Genomic DNA, 22,525 nt, shown 5'->3' with positions numbered 1-22,525 from the left:
TGACTGCCCGCTTCTTGTTACAACCAACACACACACACACACACATACACATCGGGTCACACTTGAACATTTGTCATGCCCATAATAAAGTATAGCGTAAAAGCTTTTGGGGTTGCGCTGCTCTTGCCTCTGCTTCTGCATCTCTCACTCCAGCGCCCTAGCTCGCTCTCGCTCTCTCTCTCTCTTTCTTTCACTCTCTTCTTCTACGTTTACTCTCACAATTCCAGTCAGGCAATCGCGTGTCCAGGCAGCAACAACAACGACAAATTCCACCCAAAGCCGCAGTCGCGTCAGCAGCCCAACAACAACAACAATAACAAAAGCAACAACAAGCAACGAGAATAACGAGAACCGTTTTAGTTTCTTTTTTGGTTTCTGCTGTTTTTTCCTTGCGTTTTTTTTTTTCGATGATTCGTTTCTTTTTTTGGTGCCAACTCTCCACACAACAAAAGCGATTGGACGACGACCAGGGCAACCAGCTCGAAGTGTTGCCAAATGCTCTCTGATAAGGCCCATTGCAGTCGCAAGTGAACCCATTTTGTCGCAGCGCTTCCGGTTGCAGTATTGCAAAGAGCTTTGTGTTAGTTTGCAAATAATATGTACACACTCATGCATACATATGTATGTATGTACATACACATGTTTGTATGCATGTGCACGAGGAATAACTGTCCTTCCCTTGCGCTAACAGCTTGCAGCGACAGAAGGAACAGTTATCTTTTTTCATTATTTTGTTTTTGTTTTTTGTTGTGGTATACTTTTTAACTGTAAATACCCGAAATGCCCTTACATATCGTGTACTTGGCATATTGAATGCAACCTTTGCTTAATCTATATACAATTAAGGATTTTTTTTACCATACAATATCAGAATTCACCTAATCTATAAACTATCTAAACTTATCGAGATCTAAACATAAAAGACGAATAGGTTTATCAATTACATATGGGAACACTAGCCAAAAAGTGTAATTATATATATTATTTCAAATTTAAAAAAATTATGTATGTTTTACAAATTTTTTTATTGCAAATAGAATTAATTCCCGATATCGTTCATTTAATCGTTGAATTTTAGAGAAAAGTACCACACAATATAATCTAAAGAAATTCATATTTACGACTATTCTACATAGGGTTATGTACATAGATATTTACGTGCATGTAAGGAACGAATACATTTAATTACAATGCTGTACGCATTAGACAGCTACACAATTAAATTCAATCAAAAGAGCTAATTAAAATTTTTTTGTAACTCTGGTCCGATGAAAACGAGAACAGAGAACAGAAAACAGAAGGAAAACAACAACACATTTTCCCCTCACAATCAAAACGAAAATGTACAAAATGCAATGGAATATTGTTTACCGTTAGCAGCGACGGCGGCGCTGACAGCGCGTTACAAATAAGCACCCAACGAAACAACTTGTACTACAGAGCGAGCGGGACAGCGATAGGCGACAGAGTGGGCGACGACGAGATCCAGTTTGGGGACTTTGCCATTCACACTCATCTTTAGCATTTGTAATTTTTCGTTGCTGCAGCTGCACAACATAAATTCAATTGTTGCCAATATTTTCAAAACGTTGCCAGAAGCAGCAGCAGCAGCAACAACAACAGCGGCATCCTCATCAATACCGACGACAGCAAATTCAATTTTCATTTATCCATCGGCTCATCTATTCATCTATTTGACTGCCTATTGCTATCTCGCTCTGCCCCCCATTTATGGCGTGTGATTTTTTGCACTTTCAACTGTGCAGTTGAAATGTGCTTTGCGTGTGTGAGTGAGTATGCGTGTGAGTGCGCCGAAAACAAATAAAATGTGTGGCTGTGCATTACAATACATTGGTGGGAGGGGGAGAGTGACAGTTCTGCCCACCACCTTTCCAAACCCAATATCCAATTAGTGGGCAGCTCCCCTCCCCAAACTGACATCAGTCAGAGCCAGTTTTGATTCCCACTCTCATTGTTCCAACGGGCCTCACAACGTTTGCTTTTTATGGCCTCTCGATGCTACTGTCGTTATTGTTGTTTTTGTTGCTGTCTGCATTCGGCATTTGCCATTTTGTGTGTCTTGCTGTTGTTGTTGTTCTGTCCCGAACTCTTCGCTTACGCTGCCGCTTATCTGACATTAAACGACGCTGCTGCTGGTGCTGCTGCTGCGCTGCCCTCAACTGCACACTACGCTTCACTTTGCTGTGCTCTGCTTTTGCTTTTGCTTCAGCTTAAACGTTCGTCGTTTCGATTTCGGTTGCCCGATGCCATCGCAGTCATTCCCGTTCCCATTTTGTACCCGCGCGCATCTCTCGAGTGGGAGCCCAAGGTGCAACATTGGCAACGGGCCTGGGCCTGGGCCAGCTAGACGCGCCGTGAAACAAATGCCAGGCACTGTAGTAAGCATGCACAAGCTCTCTCTCACTCGCATACACACACTCTCGCACACACACACATGAATGAACTCACATGTATGTATGTATGTATCTATAAGTATGTGACGTTTCTGCCGCAGCCATCGCCACCTGCCATTTGGGGCGCAGCATTTGTCGCCATTTATTTACACGATTAGAAATCGATTTTATGCGTTTGGATAATATTTCGAATGTAGAGAAACACATACATACATACCTACATATGTACAACAATAGACATTTTGTGTGTATATGTATATACATACATGTGTGTACAATCATACATAGAACGTATTGCCCGTCATTAAAATGATTTATGTCAAACATATCGAAATGAGGGTTGCGAAATCGATTTGTGCGTGTGTGACAACACGGCGTATCACACCCACAATTACCTCCAACATTCTAGCAACTGTGCAAACCAAAAAACAATAGTAAAAATACCTAACAAAAGCAAACAAGTAAAACTACAAATTACTATCAATTAAGTTAAGCCGTATGACTAATTAGCGCAGGCGCAAGCAGCGAACCGTTAATATGCAGTAATGCTCAAGTACAATCAGAAAGCTTAAGAACTGAACACAAACAAAGCTCGCGCTAGCCCTGCATTGGCTATTCGACATGCTTACTCACTCACAGAAACGAGTTAAAGCTAATTGATTAATAACATTCGAACGAAAAAAAGCTTAGGCATACGTTTAAAACAACTACAACATTCAGCAGTTCCAGTCTAAGCACACTGAACGGAGGGGAACTGTGAGATTGGGCCGTAAAAGAAACGAAAATAAAAATAAAATAAAATAAAAAGATGGCAAAATCCAAATTCAATCCACTTCGTGGCGCTGTGCCCGACATAGGCCAAATACTAGATGCCATATAACAACAACTACAATACACCCACATTGCCAATTTTAACACACATGCACACACACACACGCAGCAAAGTTCGTGAGCAAATCTCAAATTAAAGCAAGCAGAGTCAACGACGAGGTAGCGTCGCTGCCGCAGTCGACGCTCTGCTGCGTTGATGGATTGTAGCCCGCAAACATACACACGCACACATATTTGTATGCATATAAATATACATACATATATACACTCACGCACAGCCACGACGGGCCGAGAAAAATACAATCCAGTGGAATCGTTTGGCCGGTGACTCTTTCGGCTTGTCTTATGTTCCTTGGTCGCCTCCCTCTCTCTCAATCCACAAACTCACTCACGTGAGTGTGTGTGTGTCGTGTGCCAATGCTCATGGCGTTCACTGTCCCCGAGACAAATAAAAAATAACAAAACAAAAAATTACATACTCTCCGGAACGAAACGAAATGAAATAGAAGGCAAAACTCTGTTGCTGCTGCTGCTGATGGTACTCTTTTTCTTTGGTATATTATTTCAACCATTTTTATTTTTTTTTTTGGTTCGGTTGACTTGTGCGTGAATTGGCTCTCGCAGTTCTTCCCTCAAGATTTTACGAGAACCGTTTCAATCCCTCTGATTTGAAGGTGTTTAATTTAAGTGACCCCCACCACCTTTTTTTTATTTCTTAGGGAAAAGGGACACTTCTAGTTCCGTTTCTCTTGTCCAACTTTGTTCCATTGTTGTTGTTTCGCCACAGAGCACAGCAATATTCGGTTCCTCCCCACAAAGGAACGAAAAATTGCGAGCCGGCACAAAAAAAAAATGCGAATTCGAATAGAAATTGTGCGTAACACCCCACATTTTGGGGTAAAATTTGGTGAGCAATGCGGCCAAGTTGTTGTCTTGTTGAAAAAATTTACCTGTGTCAAGTAAAACGCTGCTTGACGACTGCTGCTGCTGCTTATCGACGTCCTCGCTTTGTTGCGCACTTTCGTTGTTTGTTTGTCTGCTTCTCTGCTTCTGCTTTTCTAATACACTCGCACAGAAACGGAATTTGGCGATTGCGTGGCTTTAGGCCTGCCCGCAATTCTCATTTGATTTTCAGCGGCTTTCCCTTTTTTGGCAAACAATTTCATATGCTCAATTCACCTATTCCCCTTATTTTTGCCCGCACTCACATATATGTACACAGTTTCGCGGGCACACGCATATGTATACGCACACATGCACACGTCGATACGGGGCAATAATTTTCGCCGTGGGCGTTTTTCTTCACATTGGTTTTTTTTTTTTAAATTTGTGTATTTTCTCATTTATGTCGCCACAATTGTTACAAGTGCAGCCGCCCACAAAGCTTAACGTGCATCGGTTTACGACAGTTTTCACTGTTCACTGCACATAGTACTTGTTGGTATATATATAATTTTTAACTTGAAAATAATGCTTGAAATTTGCAACACACTTTTTCGCACTTTCGCTCTGCCGTCAATAAAACCGCGCGTGAACCGCACGACAACCGAAACGAAAATGAACCGATGCAATAATATGGCAACTGAAATGAAGTGGAATCGAGTACGTCTGACGCCGGCAGCGCTGTCCAAAAGAGAGCGTGACAGATCTGAATTTTGAGTGTAACTAACACTAGAAAAATGTTTTATACATTTTTTTCTAAATTAAGTGTTGAATATTTCGTATTATGAGCCAAAAAATTAACAAAATTATAAATATTGACACATGAGATACAATATATGCATTTTATTGAGTTTACTGTGAGGCAGAGTGGCTTGAGTGCGAGTGTGAGTTTATACTCAGCTCAGCATTGTTCTCTTTCATTTATATTATCTTTACATATGTATGTGTGGAGTACAAATTTGGAAAAACAAAACCAAGTCAACTCAAAAGGCACTCAATAACGCTTGCGCTGTTACTCAACATGGATCTGTTAACTTTGTTAACATAAATTACTGAAGCGGTAAATTGCACTGCTTAACTCAAGCCAAGCCTGAGTCCATTTTAACAGGGAACTCAAGCATTACATTTTACATACAATTGGATTGAGCGCTGTTATTCAAATTTCAATTGGTTTTGGTCTATCCCAACCGATTCTATAACCTTTATATATACAGTATCTCAATCAATCTTAGATTTGGTATATTCATTTACAGTTGAAAAATCAGTTAACAATGGGTGGCGGTAAATTGAAATGCTTAAAAGTTAAAGGTCAGTGGATGCACCGCAAAGTAGCCTTTGCTCTTGGCCACCTGCTTGGACAGTCGCAGCAGGTTGTTATCGTTGTTTATATAGTTGCCATTGTAGATCTCCATGGCAAGGCGCAGCACATCGTCCCGCCCCTGCGAGCAAATGGCTGTAGCGGTTAGCAGTTCGTGATCGGCTAGCGGCAGGCCGATGCAATAGGAGCGCGAGGCACGCGCTATGCTCGCCCACATGGCATAGATAATGGTCGCTATGTTTGCTAGGCGCTGTAGCTCGTGCTGCCGCTCTACAACAGAGTTGCCATATCGTGTAAACATCAGCTCCACGGCCATGTTCAGGCGTGCCACCGAGTGCTCAATGTACTGGGCAGGCGCCTCGAGAGTGGGATGCACATGCTCCGCCAGCCGCATGTTCGTCTTGGGACTCTCCAAGCTGGTTGAGCTTAGGAATTTGCTAAAAATCGAGCCGGGATTGAAGAGCGGATTGCGTAGCTTTCTCACGCCTTCATTCATGCGAATCTATGAATGGCAAGAGAAGCGAATGAGATTGCTTTGCTCCAATTGATTTCACTGCATACTCACGCCCGCATGCTGTAGTCCAGACAGCGCTATGAACATGCTCAGCGTGGTCAACGATTCGCCCTGCGTGCACAACTGAGCACTGTCCCTCAGGGCCAGCTCCGCTGGTTGTCCGCTGTGCAGACTCGCCGGCCCGAGCAGGCTCAGGTTCTGTGTGGAGATTGCGTACAGCTGCTGCAGCGTGTAATATTTCGTGATGGCAGTCTCCAGCGTCACATCCTGGTTGTTAAACTCGTCCATCAGGCCCGCTGTCAGATAGAGCATGCTCTCCATGGCGTATATGGAGCACATTGCCTGTGAAAGGTTTACCTTGGTCATCTCCAAATCTCTGAAAGAATAAGAATATTGATTAGAAACAATCTGACTAATGGATCTCCCTGACTTAAGAGAGGATGAGCATGGGGATACTCTAGCTGGTAGGTGCTACCCTGGCTATGCCTTTCCACTTACTTGACCTGCACCCCACATTGCGTTGTCTCCACGCTGAAATTTGTCAGGTGATTCAGCAGCCGCTTGGATAAGCCGATGCCGAGCAGAGTGCTCCGCAGTCGACTGAAGCGCATCAGCTGCTCCGAGTGGCGATTGCCTTCGTAGGCCCGGCCTAATATCTGCTGATTGCTCAATTGCACCTGGTCGAAGTGAATGCGTCGCATGACCGCCTCCCGGCAGCCGAAGGTAGCATGCGTTTCGCCCAGGCGCACGCCTGGCTGCTTCCCATCGACCAGAAATAGGGTCAGCTCACGTCCCAGTTCGCCGGTCACATTTATATTCTGCGTCTGTGCGAGCACAAGGAACAGTTGACTTGCGCCGGGTGGAGCCATAACAACGAATGCCTTTTCGCCCTCAAGTGTCCAGGTGTGCTTGTCCAGATCGTAGCTGGCCTTGGTGCCAAAGAGATCGTTTTCGGGCGGTGCGTACTCGAAAATGGCATCGCTGGCTACCAGTTTGCCGCTGCCCAGTTCCGGCAGGTATTTCTGCTGTTGCTCCGGTGTGCCTAGTTCCCGCAGCATGTCCACCACCACGCGATGTGTCTGCAGGCTGAGCGCCAAGCTGGTGTGGTTCGACTCTGGTTCACTGGCCATGAGACTGGCGCTCCAGGCATACCCCTTGCCGTCATAGTCTGTGGGCACGTTCAGCCCGTAGAGGCCGAGCTGCTGCAAATTCTCCAGCGAGTGGGGCTGGAGAGGAGCTTCTGCAAAGTAATCCTTTACCGGCAGCAGTGCGTTTTGCAGACTGGCCATATCCTCCCGATTAATGACCTCTGGATAGCCAAGCAGCTCATTGTCCGCCAAACCGACAAAGAAGTTCTTGACCAGCGGTTCACGTGCCGGCAGTCCTTGTTGCGCTGCAGCGCTCGCCTCCTCCGGCGATCGACTCTCCTCAGCCCATTGCTGTGCGTTGACGCTGCTGTTGCTTGTGGCGGTCGCTTTGCTGCCTGCGCTGCGAGCTAACAGAAATGTTCCGCATCTATTGTGATTTTTATTTAATATTCTGACAGCACGCGAAAACAATTGGTAGCGCATCTTGCATTAGGTAATGTGAACGAACAATAGAGATGCACATTCGGTATTTATATTCATTTGCCGCTTTCGATAGTAACATCGTTATCGATTTCTCGTGCTGAAGTATTTTTTTCAAATTCGGTATATTGCACATATTAATGTTTCTTAATTTTAATTAGGTAACATAATCAATAAAGATAGGTAGTTAATTTTAATAATCGGTAATAAGGCGTAACTGGCATTGTATATTTGAGATATTGCCGGTCTTTAACGGACCATCGAGCTGGTCACGGTTATATATCAACGTATCGATAGTATGTCAGTCGATGATTATGGCGAGCGCTTAATTATTTCAAATTACATTTCAGATGTTGTCATTTAAAGAGTATTTTGTGAACACATGCGTCTATTATAACTTATATCTAATTGCTGTTACATATTGTCTTTTTCTGAATTAGTTTTTTTCTGAAATAATGTCATCAGGGAAATCCATTTTTATGGCAGATTTATGCAAGCTGATTTGGAGTTTATGTCTTCTTTGTTCATTTGCACTGATCCAAGCATATGCTTGACTCACAATCTGCTCATTAATTAAGGGACACTTACGCACATAGATAGTTTGCAGTCGTTGCAGTCCTTTTATCAGTGCCAAAAACTGGTCATCTGTAATCCAAGGCATCACCATGTGAAGCTTTTCTAGCTGTTGCAGCTTAAGGAATTGCTCAATGGGTGTTTGAGCACAGCAGATATCCAGTTCCTTTAGGCTTGTGATGTTGCAAATGTATTTCGTTTCCTCTGCATTCAGCTGCGGACCCCGTAGTACCAGCACTTCTAGCTGCAGTGGAATAAGACTTTCCAGCAGCCTAGAACGCAGGGCGCCCGCATCGATCCGCAGCCACAGATGCTGCAGCTGGCTCAATTGACTCATAAGCTCCGGGCACAACAACACCTTGTATAGGGCGAATCGTTCCAGGTGCTTACAGTTCCGAACGATGATCTCAAAGTGGCGTCTATAGAGCTGTTCGAATGCATGCCCGCAACTATACTTCACATAGCTTTGCACTTGGTCCCCGATCAGCTGCAGCAGTTGCTCCAACTCCTCAGCGCTCAGCATTTGGATTAGCTTTTCATCCAAGTGCTTGTAGCGGCGTTTTGCATAGTTCCTGAAGATGCTGTAGAGTCGTTTGCTGACCTGAGCCAAACGCACTTGGCTGATCACATCGAGATATGATATTACTAGCTCCCAGCAGGAGTCACTTAATCCCGTCTCGAAATCGTATTTCGCGCTACTATTTCCCATTTGGTGTTGCTGTTCGAAGATCAGATGCGATTGTTGACCGACGTCGCACCTCAGCGTTTCAGCTGGGGATTCACTATTAAAGAAACTGTAAATCAGCTGTGTGAGAGCGAGCAATCGGAATTGCTTCTGATTGGAATGCATGGAATGAAACGAAATGGAATTGCAGCTGTGACAGCGCGCAGTTTAAAATTTTAAATGTTGCACGAATTTAATGAAGTCCTATTGCAATTTGAATTTGTATTGACGTATGGAATGACGATGTACTTTATAGAATTTCTTGATTTATAATTATATTCATGAAATAAAATTAAAATTTGCCACTTTCTTCGGTTAAAAATAAATAAAAAATTAAAACAGTTTTTTCATTTGGATTAAAAACACAAAACCCTTTATTTGATTCATTTTGTATATTGGTGTTATATAATTGCTATTGACTGGGCACATTAAGCTCTCTACTTAAAACAGTTAAACGAATAAAGAAACATTTGTTTTTGTTTTAGTGTGTTGTGTATTCAAATTGTTTTCTTTTTTTCATTTTCTTTTTTTTTATATTTTATATTTTCTGCTGTTAGTTTCACTTATTTGTGTGGAACTGTTGTCCTTTTTGTATATATTCTTTTTTTGTTTTTGTTTTATTGTTTACTTTGTATACCACCTAGATTGAAAATTTGTTAATAGCGGTAGTTAGTTATACATAGTTATAGTCAGGTATCAATGGAAATAAGAGTTTAGTATTAGAATTTAACACAGTTGTAAGTATGTACACACGCAGACGTATATGTGGCACAGGTAACTACATACCTGCGCCTATGCCTATATCGTATACCAAGTGGTACACACACACGCACTAACTATAGCATTATTATTGAAGTACAGTTGTGCTTGAAAGCTGCTCGATTCAATTACGAGAACATATATACAGTACATATATATGGATGTTTATATATATTTACTTCGCAAATTTTTCAAGCACTTATTGCATATGCAAGAGATTGAAAAAAATAAAATAAAAATGAAACAATCAAACAAAAACAAACTAAATTACCATTTAAATTGCATTTGTTGTAATGAACAAAAACAAATAAACTAAATTTGTTTAATTGTGTTTAACTAAAGATCTATATATGTTATATAGAAATACCTCATCATCTAGCAGCTCATATCGTATCACAGGCACGCTTTCAAAAAAACTCACTCAATGAAAAACAAAAAAAAGTTAAAAAGAGAAGATAATTAGAAAGATATTTAAATAATTGAAATATTCGCAATGAACTCAGTTTCAATTAGATCAGAACTATAGACGAAGAATCTACGCTTGTAGATCGCACGCTACGCTAACAACAACGATCGATATGAGCTGGCCAACACACACACACACTAACACACACCCATACGCACACAACTTTCCAAATTTCTTATTTCGGTAAACACTTCTAGAGACACATATTAAGAAATATAAATCAGATATATCTTAATTCCATCTGATTTACGAAATTGTGTGAAAACAAATTCACTTTGAAAACGTTAAACATTTGTATAGACGATAAATTTGATAGGGCTGCTAGGATATCGAAACTTAAACAGAGATAGACATAGCATCTCTAACGATTCATGGATTATAATAGATTATAGTAGATTTAGCTCTGCTTAAAATATGTTTCTCGTCTATTAACCAAATCAAATTTATGATTAAACTAAATTTAATTAGTGTTAGAAGTTGTCTACGTCAATTGGATAATTTGGCAAGGCAAATGAATACGGCTCTCTTCTAGATACTGATAGATATCCCATTCTTGCCGCCCCATTGGCCCATTTGATAAATTCATTCTCACACGCACACTTAATTCACTCATTCGCACCCATTTCTATATTCGTATTGCATATGATTTGTTGTAACTATTTTTTAGTATTGCTATGCGGAGCTGCTGCAGCTGCGGCTGCTCCTGCCGAGAGTTAGCTGCCCATATTATGGTGGACCTCCAAGGATTCAGTGTAAATTGAGATATTTCTTTGTATCGTTCTTTTCTTTTTTTTCTTCTTTTTGTTTTTGTTTTGTTGTTGGCCCCTTCACAAACAGAGATAGAGTTAGAGATAGAGATAGATAGAGAGTTGGTTGTGTTTAGCTGTACATCGAAATGTTCTCTTTCAAATTTAAACTAGAGGCCTTAAAGTGACTAAAACAGAGGCCGGGCTTGGCTGGGCTGGGCTGGGCAGGTCGGAGTAGAGTAGAGTACAGTTAGAGTAACTAATGAAGCGGTGTGTAAATTATTGGAAATTTGTCTCGATTTCCGCTGTTAGGGTTGCCTGCCTACAGTTGATATCTGGGACAGTGTTGCCAGAGTTGCCAGCGCACCTGCAGCTGCTTCCAGAGGCGCCGTATCATGTCGCCGCCGTTCCCACAGCTGTGGCCGCTGGCGCATGCCACGCCCAGGACGTTTAGCAACTACTAAATCTTGCCGGGACTCTCCTGACGCGCACTGTAGCGCGGCTCCTGTGGCATCAGCGTGTCCGTCACCAGCTCATTGGCCGCCTCCACCAGGCCCTTGGCGTGCGCCGCCGCCGTATCGCAATCCGTGCGCCGTGAGATCAACAGCCGAATGTCCGTGTGCAGCGACAGGCGACCCGATCGAGATGTCTGGAACCTGTAAGCCACAGCGATACAAACATTTCAATACATGATTGCATTTAATTGAGCTTAACCTAGTCGAGGTTTGCCCCCACCCCAAAATTCATATTCTTTCCGTTCTTCTAGCTTTCTTTTCCCTTCACTGACCTCAGGTGGATGGAGTAGCGCAATCGCTTCATCTGCTCGGCGGTAATAAAGTGTCCCAACTTGCTGGTGGTGCTCGTCGCTGCTGTCGGGCTGCTCGGCTCACGTGCACAAGGCTTTGGCTGTTGGTTCTGCAGCGCGATGCCATTGACGCAGGCACTCGCGCCCGGCAGCTCTTCGGCCAAGATGCGCTGGCGTATGAACGTGCGATGCAGCGGCGGCATATCGCGCATGTCGTACGGAATGACAAACATCCGCACCACCGTGCCCATGGGATTCAGCAGCGTGGCCTGCACAGTGCCCGATCGCGGCACAAAGTAACCTTTGCGTGGCAATCGAATCTCGCACTGTAATGAGAGCCAAAGCATTGAGAGAATCGTTTAGTGTGTGGGCATTCACAGATATCAAGGCGGGGGTACGCACCAGGTAGGGCGTGCTGAGCGTCTCGCCGTGCAGCTCATAGAAGTACGAGGAAGCCGGAATGGTTAGCTGTGTGGGGCAGAAGCCGCCCGAGGCGCCGAGCTGCAGACGAAAGCCCGCCACCTCGATCTTGGGCAGCAGACGCTTCTGCAGCAGCGACTCCTCCAAATTGCCAAGCAGCGGTCGCCCCCCGAATTGTGTGGCCAGGCGCGCGCGCGACTTCAGCGGCGAGCCAGCCGGACTGCACATGCCCGACTCGAGATCCTCGTCCGACAGCTGCTCGTCGGAGCCCAGCGAGCTGCGATCCGAGCGATCGCTCAGATGGCGCGAGCGTCGCTTGTAGAAGGCCGCCTGCTTGGCAAAGCGCGGCGACACGGACAGCGCATTGGGCAACGTGGGCGCCGAATAGGATTTCTGCACGGGCAAATTGCCAGCCACTAGCTCCGGCGGCGTCAGCAGCGACGCAGACTGCGACTGCGACTGCGATTGGGCATAGGTGATTGCTGGCGTCTCGAAGCAAAAGGCCAGACTGCTGTCAATCGTAATGGGCGCCGAGCTGCTGCTGCCGCTGCCGCTGCCACTTCCGCTGCTGCTGCTGCTGCAGAAGATCGTTGTCAAGTTAACCTTGGGCAAGGCCTTGCGCAGCAGCGGCGAGAGCAGCGGTGGCGGTGTCTCCCTGTCGAGCATGGAGCCATTGCAGTTCAGCCGCAGCTGATTCGCCGCCTTGGCAGGCAGATTCGCCAACTGCTGCTGCTGCTGCTGCTGCTGTTGCTGGGGCTGAAACTCCTGCAGCTTGAGCGGCACATGGCTGATGGGCGTCTTGAACTGCACCACAATGCGCTCATCCAAGACACAGCCGGCAGCCACATCCGTGGGCGTCTGGCAACGCTCCTGGCCAGCATTCAATGAGCAGCGATCGATGTTGGGCGTCAGCTTTGTCGAGCCGCTCTGCAAGGATGAATGAATGAGGTCATATGAGGGCACATGAATAAGGATATTTGTCGATTGATTTACCAATGCCAACTCCTGCTCCATGCTGTTGTCCTCGTCCTGCTCCACGCTGCCGCCATCCTTGCTGTGCCCATTCGTGCCATTCGAGTGAAGCTCTGCCTGCTGCTGCTGCTTTTGTTGTTGTTGTTGATCTCCCCCAGCTTTGCCATTGGCAAAGTTGTGCTGCGTCTTCTGGCGTTTGCACACCTGACAGCCGCTGCTTGGCGCCGGCTTCACTTGATTGTTGTTCTGATTGCTGCGACTCTGACCCTGCACTAAACCAACATTGAGATCGTTGCACGTTGCTCCCGCAGTTGCTCCTCCTCCTCCTCCTCCGCCTCCTTCTGCTGCTGCTTTTGGCATCGGCTTGCGGTTCTTTGGCGTGCGCTGTATGGCCTGCAGCAGCAGCTCGGCCTTGCTGCGCGGCGTGCCGACAATGAGATCGGAGCTGCTCAAGCTGCAGCTGGATGTGTCCTCCATTTCGGAGGCGCTCGTATCGCCAGCATCGTCCGCTGCATTCCCGTTGCCATGCTCACAGCTCAAGCAGAGCAGCGTCTTCTCGCTGCCGCACTGCTGGCAGCTGCTCAGCGAGGTTTGTGTGCCCGTCGAGATCATGGCAATGCGACGCGGCGGCGCCAGCACTGTGAGCGCCATTGCCTGCGTTTGCGTCTCCTCGTTGCCCTCGTCCATGGGCTCCATGGACTCCAGCTGCTCCGAGGGTTTGCGTTCACGCTTCTTGTCGCGTCGCTGCATTCGCTTGCGATACTTTTGCAGCTGCTTCTCCCGATGTCCGTCCAAGTCATCCGCCTCCACCGCCGCCTCCTGTTGCCTGTTGCCCCCATATTTATCACAGCTGCTGGCGGGCGGCGTTGTGCCTATCACAATTCGTGCACCCAGCCCAGTGGGCGTGGCCGCGCACATGCCACCGCCGCCAGTGGGCGTACTGGCCGCCGGCACAGCTCGCACCACCCGCTGCTTGGCCACCGACGGCGACACGTGCGGCAGGCCGCCATTGAACCGGGGCAAACTCTTCACACAGACCGCAACGCTGAAGTTCTCGGCGATGTTGACGTGCGGAAAGTTGTGCACATTCGCCTTGGCGCTGAAGCCGCCGTCGTTGCCATTGGCATTGCTGCAGCTCAGATCGTGGGGCCTGATCCTGTAGAAGATATTGAGACGCGGCCGTCGCGTTCGAGCCGCTGCGGCTGCTGCTGCTGCACCGCTCTGCCCGGCCAGATCACCCGCATTGTTGCTGTTGCCGCTCGCAAAGATCACGCGCCCGCTGTCATAGACCGAGGGATCGCATTTGCGCAGCAGATCGCACCAGGCCACGATCTGCGAAAAGTAAAGCTGGCTGCGAATCGCGCTGCACAGCGACGGCAGCGTCATTGTCGGCGGTGGCACTCTGCAAGAGTAGTCCAGATTTAGCAGTCGAACAAACAATGAAGTGGGACTAGGACTAGGGACTATACTAGAGACTATGAGGAGCTATGAGGCATTGCCTGAACTAAAAGCTCTCTGACATTATTTCTCTCTAATAAGATCTTTAATATATAGATGTCTAACATAGATCTCTAATATTAATTACTTATATAGATCTCTGATAGAGATATACTATAAATCTCTAAAATAGACCTATAACATAGATCTCTAACGTATATATCTACAATAGACCTCTAATATAAATCTTTGACATAGATCTCCAACACAGATCTGTTTCTACAATAGACCTCTAACATAGATCTCTAAATCTAAGTTCGCTTATATCTTAACAGAGATTTCTAAAATAAATCTCTCACATAGATCTCCATCACAAATCTCTAATATAATTCCAGTTCTAGTTTGGATTTCACACATACTTCTCCTTGCCGCTGATGATCCATTGCTCCAGCAGAATCTTATGTCCAGCTGGCCCCAGATAAACCTCGATGCAGACGGGCTCGCGACGTGCCAGGATGGCCTCCATTTTCATACAGTGGGCACGCCAGCGGGAACACTGTAAAAATGCAAATGCTAGTCAAGAGAGAGAAACAGAGACAGAGAGAGAGAGCCAACTCACGGTTATATTAACGTAAGACATATCACAGAAATGTTCCTCGGTATCAGTGGAGTCGCCCTTGGCGAGGCCCATCTTTCTGAGGAACTGATCACAGTGTGGCCCGTGTTTGGGCCGTGTGGTGCAACTGGAGCTGGAACCTGAACTAGCTCCATTCCCAGTTGCACTGTTGCTGGCAGTGGCTGTTGATGTGGCTGCTGCACCTCCGATTACTCCTCCTCCAACTCCCCCTCCTCCTCCTCCTCCTCCAGCAGTTGCACCACCCAACGGTGTCCGGCTGCAGTTATAATCCAGCAGGCTGGCCGCGCTGACTGTTGCTGTTTGTGTTGGCGAGCCAAAGCTGAGGCCTACACCCAGACTTAGAGGTCGCGCCTCGGTGGTCACAGCGGGTCCTCCCCGCAGACAGGTGGTGGCCAGCGATTGCAGCGAGTGCAATATATTATCCGAGCCAGGCGAGCTGCCAGCACTGGAGCTATTGTTGGTCAGGTGCTCTCCAGCTCCAGCTCCCAATCCTCCTCCACCAGCCGTTGCGCCAGCTCGATTCAACATGACACGGCGCACAATCTCAAAGTCACCACGATCCGCATTCAGGTCATTTATGGACAGCGCCACCAGCTCCGGCTCTGCGCTCATGCTCTGAGCCGCCGGCGACACCTGACGCAGCTGGCAGAGCTTTTGCGTCCAGCGTTGATGCGTGGCGCTGCTGGCGCTCGAGCCATTGCTGCCGCTGCCACTGCTGCTGCTGGTCTGTCCATAGTCACAGTTGTATCCATATCCATATCCCTGAGCCTGGCCATAAGCGGAACGTGGCGTTCCGCTGGCCATTGCATACGGATTCGTTGTTATATTGATGGCGGCCCGTGAAGTGGAAGGGCGTGGCGAATGGCGACCGCTGCTCGACGCTGGCTGCGGCTGCGGCTGCGGCTGATATTGTTGTTGGTACTCGTCGTCAGATATGGGCCTGCCCTCCAGTATGAGCGAGGCCAGGCCCAGAACAATTGAATTGTAGTTGCTTTGCTGCGCTGCCGCCGACGATGCCGCTGCCGCTGCAACCGCTGCTGTGGCAGCAGCAGCAGCAGCAGCTCCGCCGACAGCAGCAGTTGCTGTGCCTCCGGCTCCATTCTGTGCCAGGCCAGCGGCTGGCGGTGAGTTGGTAACGCTTGTGGGTATCATATGGTGGTGGTGGTGGTGGTGGTGGTGTTGTTGATTCTGCTTCTGCTTCTGCTCCTTCTCCTCCTCCAGTCTCAACAGGATTCTCCTCACGCTTGTATACTTCTGCTGCGCCTACTGATTCTCTTCCCCTTTTAGATGTGGTTGTCGTCCTCTCGCACCTGCACCAGAAGTACACTGCAAATACGGAAAGAGAATGATTAGTCAAGCTGTTCAAATGAACTAGTGAACTGAACTGATAAACGTTACGCAGTTTCTCAGTTACTCAATAACTTATTTACTGCTTGATAATGGTTTCTAGTTAGCTCTTTATAAAAAATATCTTAAATTCATAATTGTAATATCTGTTTACAACACAAACTGTTTCTATCTAGCCTCGCTTCGTCATTTATTTCTATCTAGCCTCGCTTCGTCATTTATTTCCCTACATTTCATAGATTGTAAAAGCCCAAGCTTTAATTTTTGTCATTTTACAATCATGAATAGTTTTCATATTGATTGCAATGGCCCAACACATACACCCATATCCAATGTCTCTGTATATGAGAAGAGAAAAAAAAGTAAATACAAATGTACGAAATGGCATTGGGGAAATGCAGCTTGAATGTCACCAGCTTTTGGATGGGAACTAGGTCAACAGAGGCACCCTGTAAGTCAAATTGAATTATGCTATGAAGGTCCCCCTGTATACATAAACATGTACCAATACATACACATATATATCTACATTGTATATATCTCTATGTATAAACCGATAGAAATTTACTTTGGCCTAGATCCTGAGGTTCTGTTGCATGTGCATTATATGCGTTTCGCTATAGACGGCGACATACTAACACGGCCTCAAAAATCTGGCACCAAAAAAAACCAGGCAACCAGGTCGTTACTTAATCAGGCAGCTGTTGCTATGTCAGAGAACAGCACAGTGAAACCAGAAACAGAGAGGGTGGGAGGTAATATGCATTTGGCTTTGCAGCTTTTCAATCTGCCAGTAGCAACAGCACATGTTGCTAACGCTGTGACGTCATTTAATATAGCAGAAGCTAGGCTTAGTGAGCAACATGCTATTTTTTGTCCATATAAACAATTAGCAGTGTTTCGAAGGTCAGACAACTAGAGGAATTGCAACAAAAAATTACTTAAGTCACGCTTGGCAACAAATGCTCAATACAATTTGCTAAAAACAGCTGTTCAGTATTTGTGTTAAATTTTTTAATGCATGTGTTGCCCAACACGTTGGCAACATGTTCTCAAAACCAACACAAATGTCAGAGAGCACGCTTTTATTGCTCTCTGCCTCTCTCTGCCTAACTGTGTGTGTGTGTGTGTGTGTGTCGCTCTCTGGCTCTCAGTCGACTGGTAAACATGTTTGTCTTTACTTTTGCTTTTGTTTTTGCGTTTCTTCTTGACCTGCATACACAATATATAACTAGCGCGCGAGACGACGCTTATGTGTTTGTGTGCGTCTATGTGTCTGTGTTTCACAGAGTATAAACCTTACAGAAAGAGAGGCAAGTGCCTGACTGACTACTAATGTGAGTGTGCGTTTGTATGAGAGCGCTGTTAGAAAACATATGATTTTTGTATTGCTTGTTCGCAATCAGTTGGTAATGTTTGCTCACACGTATTTTGAGCGTAGATGTGAGCGTGAGCAGTTTTGTTTATGGTCGCTCGCGTCTACATACTTATCTACATATACACTTGGCCCACAATAGACAAGCATTTACATACATATATGTATGCATACACACACACACACACTCGCAAACATAACAGCTCGTACGAAAATGAGGGCAAGCGAATGGAACGTAACAGTCCAAACAACAAAAACCGCAAAAGTAGCACCAGAGGAGTTTAATAATATTTGATTACATTATCGCATTTTCGCTTTTACTCATTTTTTGTTTGTTTTATTATTTTATTTTTGCATTAATTATGTTTTCTTTTATTTATATTTTTATTTACCAGGTCTATGTATGTATATTTGAACACATGTGTGTGTTTTTTTTTTGGGACCAGGAAAGAGCCAGATATAAATCATTTAAAATATGACGCAGTTGAAATCGCTTACAGCTCGTGGCGGAACGTAACAAAATGAAACGTGGCAGTTCGCTACAGATACTAATGGAGGTGGGAGGGAAAGAAGAATTGCGATGGCTGGCTGTGTGTATATGTATGTGTGGGTAGCTAGCTGAGATTAAGTGAACGGCATTTTGGCAACATACTTAATCAATTGCACTTTTTGTTTTCATTGTGAATTAATTAAATTTCGCTTTGGTCGCCGTCCTTGGCATGCTTTTGATTTTGCAATCATCGTTTGTGTGTCAATGCATGTGTTGTATCTCTCTCTCTCTCTCTCTCTCTCTCTCTCGCTCCCGCTCTCTATGTACATATACATAAATATACATATACATAATATATTCATATATGAATGCATGTGCAAATCATTTTAGCTGAGTACGTTCTGCCTATTTAATGCACTTTTTCTTTGAGGCGCAGTGCACAATTTGCATTTATGTATTTGATTGAAATATGTATGTATGTATGTATTTATGGGTGTGCCATTATGCAAAATTACGGAAAGGAAGCCAAGCAAAATATATTTTGTTAAAACAATAGTGAAAGGTAAACTATGTGCGCACAGCTCTACAAAATTGCAGACACACATACACACACAAAAAATATATACAATATACCATAAAAATTGCTTATACCGTCGCTAGATGGCGCTGCAATCAACAAAAACCAGTTCACTATTGTATATTTGAAAAGCAAAAAGTGTTGCAAAACTTTGGAAAACAAGTTCCGACGCTGTCGTCGCCGTCGCCATTGCCATCACCGTCACCGCCACCGCCACTGTCGCTGCCGCACTCGCAGTCGCCTTTCGCTTGGCTGCTGCTTCCTTTGCGTTTGGCTGCCATTTGATTATGAAATGCGCCAAAGGCAACGGACGCCCATGTCCAATGCCCGATGTCGGCGAGTACAACGAAAAAGCGTCAATGATATGGAAACGTTTCCAACGCACATCCAATTTGTCTACTTAGTCACCGTTTGCTAAAATGCGTCACAAGAATATACATACATATGTATGTATGTATAGATTTTCTTATTATTGCATTTAATTCTCAGTTCATTTTTCAAAACAAAGTCATACGAAAGGCGGAAGTGTCGCATCGTAATTAAGACAAGTCGACAATATATATCGCACGTTACATCACACAATATATACAAATATATATTTATACATATGTTTGTATGTGTATTTCGCTATCTTTCTCTCATTTTCACTCATATTGAATGCCATTTTACACGAGCTGGCCAATTATTCAAGCATGCGAGTGTGTGTCTTTGTGTGTGTGAAGCCCGCAGATGACTTTGATTAGACAATAGAGCTTTTCAAATCGCTGTTGACCTCGTTGTCGACCTTACAAAGTGCCCATGTTACAAGCTACCCATCCACCTATCTATGTATGTATCTACATATCTATCTATGTATATGCACATATCCATCTATGTACATTGCTACATACATTCATATACATACATATGTGTATGTGGCTACACGTGTGGCGACAACCCTCTTTGCCGCCCTCTTTTCACAGCTGAGCGACCGTTGCGTTTGAGTGGGCGCCTCCAGAGGGCGCACCTTCCGATACGGGGCTCGCTTTGAAGTGTAATACATAAACATACATACATACTTGTATATGTAAATATGTATACATTATTATAGACGAGAGGCCATAAGTTAAGGCGTTACACGACTTTTTGCTGGCTAAAAACGTTTGATACCATAATCCCAAGGTTTTTAAATTCGACAAGGAATATGAAAAAACGCAGTTTGTCGTAACGGAGCTTAAATACCCGTGCATGCACAAATACATACATACATCCATATGTACTATAACAATTTAAACTTTTTTCTCTGGCAGTGCACTTTTCTGCATTCGATACAATATCGAAATGAAAAACACTTACCTTTCGATCCTTTGTTAAAATTCCATTATTTTTGCTTTGTTGCTGCAATTAGAATGAGAGGATGAATGTTATTTAATTGCAGCTAAACAAGGTTACCATAAATATATTGTATATCAAAGGAGAACTGTGCACATTTATACACGTGTACATAATGAGGTATTGTTTAGATATCGGCATTATCTGTGTTCATTGAGTGGGGAATAAATTAATTTGAGTAGAAAAGCTTAATTATTCAATTGATACACACTGAGGCACCCTGTTTCTTACACAATGCTCAACAAAGAGTTACATGGCTTCGCTCTCTCCCTCTCTTACACATTTACTCTCCCTAGCACAGCCACATACACATCCACAATCTGAGCGTCGCGTCGCGTCGCTCACATGTGCGCAGTAAATGGAAAAAGCAAAAACACAACCACACGATTAAATTGTAAACAAACGCAAGGCATCAGCAGCGGCAGCGGCAGCTACGCCAGCAACAACACAGTCGCGTTTACTTTTGCTCTTGCTTCTGCTCTTCCTCTTTGTCTGTAACGTGAGCACGTGAGTTCGTCTCGCTTCCACAAATAGTGGAAGGGGAACGTCTCCAGAAGAGAGGTGAACGGTGACAGGACAACAAGGCGCAATTACTTACAACTGTGCATGTATTTGTGTGTGCGTGCTTGCGTTTTATTTTTAGCCAAAAAATTCAAAATGCTGCCGCTTTGCAAATCGAGAGCAAACGCACATTCACGTTCTGAACTGTGAGCTGAAGCAACGTGCCGACGAGGAGCAAAAGCAAATGACCGCTCGGTCGAGCCAAGTGTGTGGAGAAGCTAAAGAAAGAGCCAATGCCTCCTGCGCATTGCACGATTTTATTTTTACTCATTTTTCTTTCAGTTTCTTATTTTATTTGATTATGGAATACTTGCTTTTGCTATTCTGCATCACACACACACACACACATACACACACACTTTCTCAGCTCTCTGCTCATTTACATTACCAACTGCGCACGTATAAAATTACACGCGATGCGACGCATTTTTGAATTCTTGAGTGTGTATGTATGTATGTATGGGTGAGTTGTTTTTATCGCTCTTTCATTTTATTTTACAGCTTTACAGTGCCCAATACGGCAACAAAAGCTACAAATTGGCCCCATAACAGCAACAAGATGAAAGCAAATAAATTTAGTTTATACATATGTATGTTTTTATTTTAGTATATGCTTATACATACATATATAATATATAAATATTCGTAAGATAACAACAGCTGTTTGCTGTCTGTTTTGTTTTTTGTTTTCATTTCGAGTCTCGCATTTGATTGCCCATTTTCGGATATTCTCTTATCTATGCAAATAAAATCGTCTGTACACACATACACATACATGCATATATACGTAAACTTGTATGTGTATGCATAAGTGAAAGCTGTAATGAATCTAATTGGAAATTGGATTTTAAAACGACTGTAAAACGCTTTGGTTCGAAATTAATGCGACCCAGTTGAAATTCTTACTGTATTCAAGCATTATCGGAACAATTTTGTTACTAGTTCATCTGAGCCAAGCTTGAACCGGTTCGCTTGATGATTGCTTTTGGCTTAACCTTGATGATCAGCCAATTTTATCTTTGTGTGCGTGACGCTGCTGTTGCGCAACTGGACGCTCTATTTCTAAAATTCTTATCGTCGCTGCGTGTTACACAAGGCCAACGGCTGCTGATGCTGATGTAAATCAGTTACCAAAATGCTAGCACCATTAGCAACTGTTAACCAAAGCTCTAACGAACAACTGCACGATGTTGCTTATTCGACTGTTCGCACCTGCGACGTGCCAGCTGATTGTGGCTCAAGTTGGCAGCGCCGCGCCTCAAATCTTGACAACTTGATAAACGATCCACGTTTCATACGTATGTACATACATACATACATATGTGCATATACATACAATGTGTAAGAGTGAGCGAGAAAACAAACGGCAACTTTACTCCACAATTAGAAAATGTGTGTCAATTATATTACAAAAAAAAAAAAAAAACTCAAAAGCATGTATTTTTCCTGACTTCACACACACCCATAGTCTCTCCGACGCACACACACATGCAAGTAACTTGAGGGAGTGGAGGAGTGGAGCAAGCGAGTGAGTGAGTGAGCGAGTGGCTAAGCAAGCAGGCGAGTGAGCAAAAGGCAAGAGCGATATTTGAATTGCTTTTCTGTTATTTATTCGTTACACAAGCGTAACGCCAACGCTGAAGGGGGCGTCGCATAGTCTCCCAGAGAGTTTCTCTGT

General features: G+C 44.6%; 3 protein-coding genes across 13 annotated transcripts in view; all 3 read right to left on the bottom strand.

Annotated features, from left to right (window-relative positions):
- tou (bromodomain adjacent to zinc finger domain 2B toutatis) overlaps positions 1 to 4,819 on the bottom strand; it is a 42,506-nt gene extending 37,687 nt beyond the window's left edge. For all 9 annotated transcript variants that reach the window (XM_089262054.1, XM_030382170.2, XM_089262060.1 and 6 more), the window contains exon 1: positions 4,196 to 4,819. The gene's annotated coding sequence lies outside the window, so the exon portion shown is untranslated. The remainder of the gene's footprint in view (positions 1 to 4,195) is intronic.
- A 586-nt stretch (positions 4,820 to 5,405) lies between these two features.
- Positions 5,406 to 7,646, bottom strand: Egm (acyl-CoA dehydrogenase family member enigma). The gene is made up of 3 exons (XM_018104050.3): positions 6,518 to 7,646; positions 6,071 to 6,395; positions 5,406 to 6,007 (listed from the first exon to the last, which is right to left on the bottom strand). The coding sequence occupies exons 1-3, from the start codon at positions 7,588 to 7,590 to the stop codon at positions 5,483 to 5,485; spliced, it is 1,923 nt and encodes a 640-aa protein (XP_017959539.1). The 5' UTR covers positions 7,591 to 7,646; the 3' UTR covers positions 5,406 to 5,482.
- Positions 7,647 to 10,890: 3,244 nt separating this feature from the next.
- atos (atos homolog atossa) overlaps positions 10,891 to 22,525 on the bottom strand; it is a 23,469-nt gene continuing 11,834 nt past the window's right edge. For all 3 annotated transcript variants that reach the window (XM_030382182.2, XM_089261234.1, XM_089261233.1), the window contains exons 2-8: positions 20,251 to 20,292; positions 15,109 to 16,452; positions 14,909 to 15,045; positions 13,074 to 14,454; positions 12,063 to 13,007; positions 11,643 to 11,986; positions 10,891 to 11,511 (exon numbers count right to left, since the gene is read on the bottom strand). In XM_030382182.2, the coding sequence (XP_030238042.1) occupies positions 11,316 to 11,511; positions 11,643 to 11,986; positions 12,063 to 13,007; positions 13,074 to 14,454; positions 14,909 to 15,045; positions 15,109 to 16,278 (4,173 nt within the window). In that variant the 5' untranslated portion in view covers positions 16,279 to 16,452; positions 20,251 to 20,292 and the 3' untranslated portion in view covers positions 10,891 to 11,315. The remainder of the gene's footprint in view (positions 11,512 to 11,642; positions 11,987 to 12,062; positions 13,008 to 13,073; positions 14,455 to 14,908; positions 15,046 to 15,108; positions 16,453 to 20,250; positions 20,293 to 22,525) is intronic.

Source organism: Drosophila navojoa, chromosome 5 (genome assembly GCF_054131105.1).
Source record: "Drosophila navojoa isolate 15081-1374.11 chromosome 5, UAZ_NAV_1.0, whole genome shotgun sequence".
Lineage (NCBI taxonomy): Eukaryota > Metazoa > Arthropoda > Insecta > Diptera > Drosophilidae > Drosophila > Drosophila navojoa.
The sequence above is the reverse complement of the archived record's forward strand: the minus strand, read 5'-3'. Positions and strand labels throughout refer to the sequence as shown.

Bases quoted from the DNA above. Each gene is read 5' to 3' on its own strand.
- Egm (XM_018104050.3), bottom strand. From the start codon at position 7,590: ATGCGCTACCAATTGTTTTCGCGTGCTGTCAGAATATTAAATAAAAAT. The intron at 6,396-6,517 runs GTAAGTGGAAAG...TTATTCTTTCAG, and splicing joins CAATGTGGGGTGCAGGTCAA to AGATTTGGAGATGACCAAGG. The intron at 6,008-6,070 runs GTGAGTATGCAG...TGCCATTCATAG, and splicing joins CTGGACTACAGCATGCGGGC to ATTCGCATGAATGAAGGCGT.